Source organism: Nymphalis io, chromosome 6 (genome assembly GCF_905147045.1).
Source record: "Nymphalis io chromosome 6, ilAglIoxx1.1, whole genome shotgun sequence".
Classification (NCBI taxonomy): Eukaryota; Metazoa; Arthropoda; class Insecta; order Lepidoptera; family Nymphalidae; genus Nymphalis; species Nymphalis io.
The window spans coordinates 13,976,443-13,981,969 of NC_065893.1; the positions used below are offsets into that span (position 1 = coordinate 13,976,443).

General features: G+C 33.5%; 1 protein-coding gene across 1 annotated transcript; it reads right to left on the minus strand.

The window, feature by feature from the left end:
* Positions 1-879: 879 nt before the first annotated feature.
* Positions 880-5,325, minus strand: LOC126769023 (peptidoglycan recognition protein-like). The gene is made up of 4 exons (XM_050487561.1): positions 5,186-5,325; positions 4,047-4,248; positions 3,240-3,358; positions 880-1,170 (listed from the first exon to the last, which is right to left on the minus strand). The coding sequence occupies exons 1-4, from the start codon at positions 5,298-5,300 to the stop codon at positions 968-970; spliced, it is 639 nt and encodes a 212-aa protein (XP_050343518.1). The 5' UTR covers positions 5,301-5,325; the 3' UTR covers positions 880-967.
* Positions 5,326-5,527: the final 202 nt, after the last annotated feature.

Here is a 5,527-nt window from a genome sequence, read left to right on the forward strand (position 1 = left end):
AGAGGCGTTAACTCAAACGTTGCAGTCAAATTCTACCTTTAAACATAACTTACATCCCGTCTAAAAAGTTTTATCTCAATAACTATTATTATTTGCTAAATTTCAAGTTCAACAGAAGCCTCTCAAAATAAGTATAAAACCCATTTAAGTACCGCTATCACGTTATAACTTTATGTGTCATTACATAAGTTAAAGTAAATAGAACGGGCACGTTTCTTAACTTCGTAATTTTATTTCAAGCTCTTATAACGAAGATTTTCTTTTACTTGGTTCATAACAATTCTAATATATATTATATAATTCTAATCCTACAAACGCACTATTTTGTTAACAGATTTAATTGAGTTTGGAAATAGTATCTACTCGCAATTAGCATGCTATCGTGCTACATTTTGCTATATTGCATGGATTTTTTTTTTTTTTATAGAATAGGAAGGCGGACGAGCATATGGGCCACCTGATGGTAAGTGGTCACCAACGCTCTTAGACATTGGCATTGTAAGAAATGTCAACCATCGCTTACATATCCAATGCGCCACCAACCTTGGGAACTAAGATTTTATGTCCCTTGTGCCTGTAATTACACTGGCTCACTCACCCTTCAAACCGGAACACAACAATATCAAGTATTGCTGCTTTGCGGTAGAATATCTGATGAGTGGGTGGTACCTACCCAGACGAGCTTGCACAAAGCTCTACCACCAGTAAAAATATAGTGCTGTTAATATAATGACCCATTTATTATATTGAATGGGTTTATTATATGGTAACGTGCTTGAATACAGTCAACAAGTTTATTATGTGTAGCACAATGACTTAAATCATAAAATTGATCATTATTCAATTAACATGCTTATTATTTAAATCAGACAATACAAATATATATGAAATATCTCATTTTTATATTATTTTTGATAATAAAAATAAATTGAGTTATTATTATTATATTATATTATTATATTTGTATTTAAGAATTCTTGATAGATGAAACATCGGCTAAGAAATGTTGCCACGTTCTTATTTCCCTATAAAGTTTTCTGCCTGGGCTCTCCGTCGCGATCAATTGCTTGTGCGCCACGAGATGATAATCTGGTGTCAAATGACCTTGCTCCACCCCGCATTTGATCAATGCCTTCGCTGCCGCCAGCGCTTCGGGCTTCGGCTCATCATCTAAAAAAAATCCCCAAAAAAAGATTAAAATTGTTTCCCTAATAATTTTAACAAGTAACTATATGTATAGTTACGTATACGTATGACTTGCCAGGATTCAAATCTGGGCTATTGCGATCGGCAGTACATCCGCACTAGGTCGATTTTAAAGGATGCACATGTCGCAGCATGTTGACGTATTTCTTCTTTGTTGAGAGCTATTTGAATTATAATCACAAATTAAGCACATGGTAACCTAGCGGTGGTAAATTAACGTTACATGTATTGTTGAAATAGTACTATTGCTTAAAGTTATAAAATAAATCGTCTTTTTAAGTATCAAGCGATGTACAGCGAAATTGTTTAAATATAAAAATTAGTTGATATTATTCTAAACATATGTTGATATTATTTTGTTCTAAAAAGTATTCCTCAAAGGTCAAAAACCTTCTTCCCATATATCTTTCGAAGTATAATCTTGATCATTTCGTCCCAATCTCATTTACGATATTAAAAACTAGATATGGTGAAGAAAAAACTTTATATATGTGCATATTTACTGGTCGCCCATTGGTCAAATTTTTACCGCAATTTGAGCAATGAGCTCATTAAGACTTGATATTAGACTTTTTTTTCGATCGTTTTAAATTTCATTCTTACCGCACGAGTAAGGTTTATATACGTTTCTTAACGGGTGATTAGCTAAGCAATGGAGTGTCTGTTAGCTTAGCATCTTCTTTCAAATGTGAATTCCATAGTGAAAGAAAGAGCGAAACAGCGCTTCACAAATCAATCGCTTAGAATTTATAAGGCCGCAAATGTTTGAATTTATTTAATAATTATTACGTAAAACATATTATATAAATATAGCGCCTTTAGCGCTACCTCTCAAAATAAAATTTACCGATGCCAAATCTCACACTCCGCTTTACGCGACATAATATGCTTAAAAGCAAACAGTTTTTACTTCACCTAAATACAGAATACATATTTATCTATCATCGATGTGAATAAAATTGACAGAATGTTCTCGATTTGTCTTCAACGCCCGGAATTATTAAAAAATAATATCACAAATGAAATTATTGCTTTTTGCTATTTTCCTCATAACCCTGGTTAATATTTGACTACTTATTTAACCATAACCGTTCGTAATATTACTATGATTATATATTTTTACTAAGTTTATATGTACAGCGGAAAGGAGAGATAATGATGGCACCGTAATCTTACCGTGTAGAGGACTCCTCGATAAAAAAGTTAGTGAACCAAGAATATTGTAATAGCCGACCTCACTTGTAAACGTTGCGTGGCAGCTGTTTAGTTAAACACTGATTTCGCTCTTTCTGTCATTGTTGATTTGACATTCGAAAGAAGAAGACAAAAACTATTTATAATTAAAGCCGTTAATAAATACTATTATTTAATAAGTTCTTCTTAAAAATATTAATTTTATGTATTTTATTACTATAGGACTTGCGAGGAGAGTAGCTTTGGGACCTTTTCGATAAAAAGCATCTGCGGTGGTGCTCTCTTCATTGAAGGTGAAAAAGTGATCTCTCGCAAGTATTCCGGCAAACATTTTTATTAGTGCGTACATCGTAATCATTCGTCCTTGATAATCATTAAACTGGTATGGTTCCCCTCCACCTCACTCGCCTTTGAAGCGCTAAGTACTGATCGCAATGCCGGATGCATTCAATTTAAAAATGTCTTTCGTTTACGAAAGGCGAGATGGCCCTGTGGTAAGAACGCGTGAATCTTAACCGATGATCGTGGGTTCAAACCCGGGCAAGCACCACTGAATTTTCATGTGCTTAATTTGTGATTATAATTCATCTCGTGCTTTACGGTGAAGGAAAACATCGTGAGGAAACCTGCATGTGTCTAATTTCACTGAAGTTCTGCCACATGTGAATTCTACCAACCCGCATTGGAGCAGCGTGGTGGAATAAGCTCCAAACCTTCTCCTCAAAAAGAGGAGAGGAGGCCTTTAGCCCAGCAATGGGACATTCACAGGCTGTTACGGTTTCGTTTACGATGATGGATCGAAACTGCACAGACATACAGACAGTTTAATTTATACTTACTATTATAATTTCCAATGAACGATATGCCGATGGATTTGCTGTTATACCCATAGGTGTGGGCCCCGACGTGCAACCATCCGTTACCTTCGTAGACTTTACCATTACCACCGATTAGGAAACTTAAAACAAAACAACATATTATTCAAAGTAATAATTAATCAAAAAATATCTGGAAAACTTGTTACAATCATACTACATATATTAATTGTGTTGCGGGTATTATTGAATAGACCAAATACCCGCCAAGTCATCGCACGTGTAGAACGGTCTACATATTACTCATGCTTACGTGTAAACATTGCTTAGCGGCTAAACTTTAGTTGAACACATTGAACGCTGAACTTTAGTGAAACACTTACGGCCTTCTTTATAAACGATATTGAACAAGTGATTAGTTATACAATGCTTTGTTTTCTTCTTTCGAATGTCAAATAAATGATGACAGAAGGAGATTAATCAATGTTTAACTAAACAGTTGCTAAGCAAAGTACTTTGTAAGTAAGGCCATGATTTCGCTCTTTTATTCATAATTTTGACATACAAAAGAAGAAGACAAAACATTGTGTTACTAATCACCCGCTAAAGAACGTTTATATAGTAAGGCCGTTAAGGTTTATCTTGAAGGAGAAACATTACAACTAGCCTAAACAACTGTATATCATGTTTTGTCACGTAATATGGATCTCTAAGTAAATTGACCCGTGAAGTGGAGGGTGACAGAGAGACGCCTATTTTATATTTACTACATATATGATTAAAAATAAGTTTTACTACGAAAGTAAAATCACTAATAAAAAATATACGTACGAAATTCCTATATCCCAATAATTATTTTGCTCCATATTCACATTTTGTATACTTCGCACGATATTCTCACAAGCCGCATCGGTGCTACACGCTGGAGTGACGGTGTGCTGGATTATAACCAAGCTGATTGGTCGGGGCAAGTATTTCACGTGCAAAGGACTCAGGCCATCCCACTCTTTCTTAGTGACAACGCCAGGACATGCTGAAAAGAAGCAAATTAATGTTTGGTACGTAACTTGCTAAACACAAACCTATCTTTGGTAAAGATCACTTTCAAATATTACACCACGCTGTATTAGTGCAGATGATGGGCTGATATCGCAGAATTCGATCCTATTAATGCCAGCTTTTAAAAATCTTTTCTTTACAGTCGTGCATGAGAAACACACACAAATTAAGTACATAAAAATCGTTTTGCTTGCCGAGACTTACGAGTCCAACAATAATGTTTGTAAGTTCGAAAGGTAATAATAGTATTAATACTATTACCGATACTATTTTTTCATTTTTTTTTACTTTTTTTAATGTTATTTAAATTTCAATATAATTTTAATAATTTATATTTTCGCCAGCTTGGTAGACTTTTATCAAATACTAATTATATTTGTAAGAACCATAACAATTGAATTTATTTAAAAATGTATTCAATCAATTCATGGTAGGCTATAGGCGTCAATTAGAACACCACTCAATTCGTATCAGCCTTTAAAAATACAAGTGATTTGACAAGTGAAAACAGCTGTTTCTTTGAACACAATTTCCAAAGTACACAATGTAATTGACAGATTAAGCTTTGTTATCCTTATTAACACAACACTTAATAAAGAAAGCAATATTTATTTAATCCTGTTAAATTAGTTATTAACAAAATAAACACATTTTAAATGAAATCTAATTGATTAAAATATGATAAATATATATTTTTATTGCATACAGATCAAAATAAACAATAACTACGGTAAGATTCATGAATATACCAAAAATGGTGACAAGAATGCTAGCAGCAACCGTTGAATCGAAAAATGGGATTAAGGATGGGATTGGGAGAAAAATTAACTAGCCTGCTCCCAGGCTTAATAGTATTTAGTTTTTAAAGCCTTCGGCCTTACTTAAATAGTATATGCAAAGTAAATACATACCAGCATCCACAGAGTTTAATTTTATCAGAATAGTTAAAACAACACTGACCGCAAAAATCATTTTGTACTTGCTTATCCGACGGCAGATACAAGACTGATCAGTGTTTTGCATCATGTCATTGACCTTTATATTATCATCAGTTGGGTGAAATATTTGTAAATCCTCATGATGTCTCTTTCTGTTGCTAAAGAAGGAATAGAGATGGAATGATACCTTAGTGACGATCATACTGATTCATAGAAATCTTACTTTACAAACTAATTCTGCATATACAGAATGGAATATTATTTATTGTTCCCTGATAATTGAGTATATTTTATGTTGAATATATTATATATTTC

Coding starts and splice junctions, on each gene's coding strand:
- LOC126769023 (XM_050487561.1), bottom strand. CDS start 5,300: ATGATGCAAAACACTGATCAGTCTTGTATCTGCCGTCGGATAAGCAAG. Junction 4,249..5,185: donor ATTAAACTCTGTGGATGCTG/GTATGTATTTAC, acceptor GCTTCTTTTCAG/CATGTCCTGGCGTTGTCACT. Junction 1,171..3,239: donor GTTCATTGGAAATTATAATA/GTAAGTATAAAT, acceptor GATTTTTTTTAG/ATGATGAGCCGAAGCCCGAA.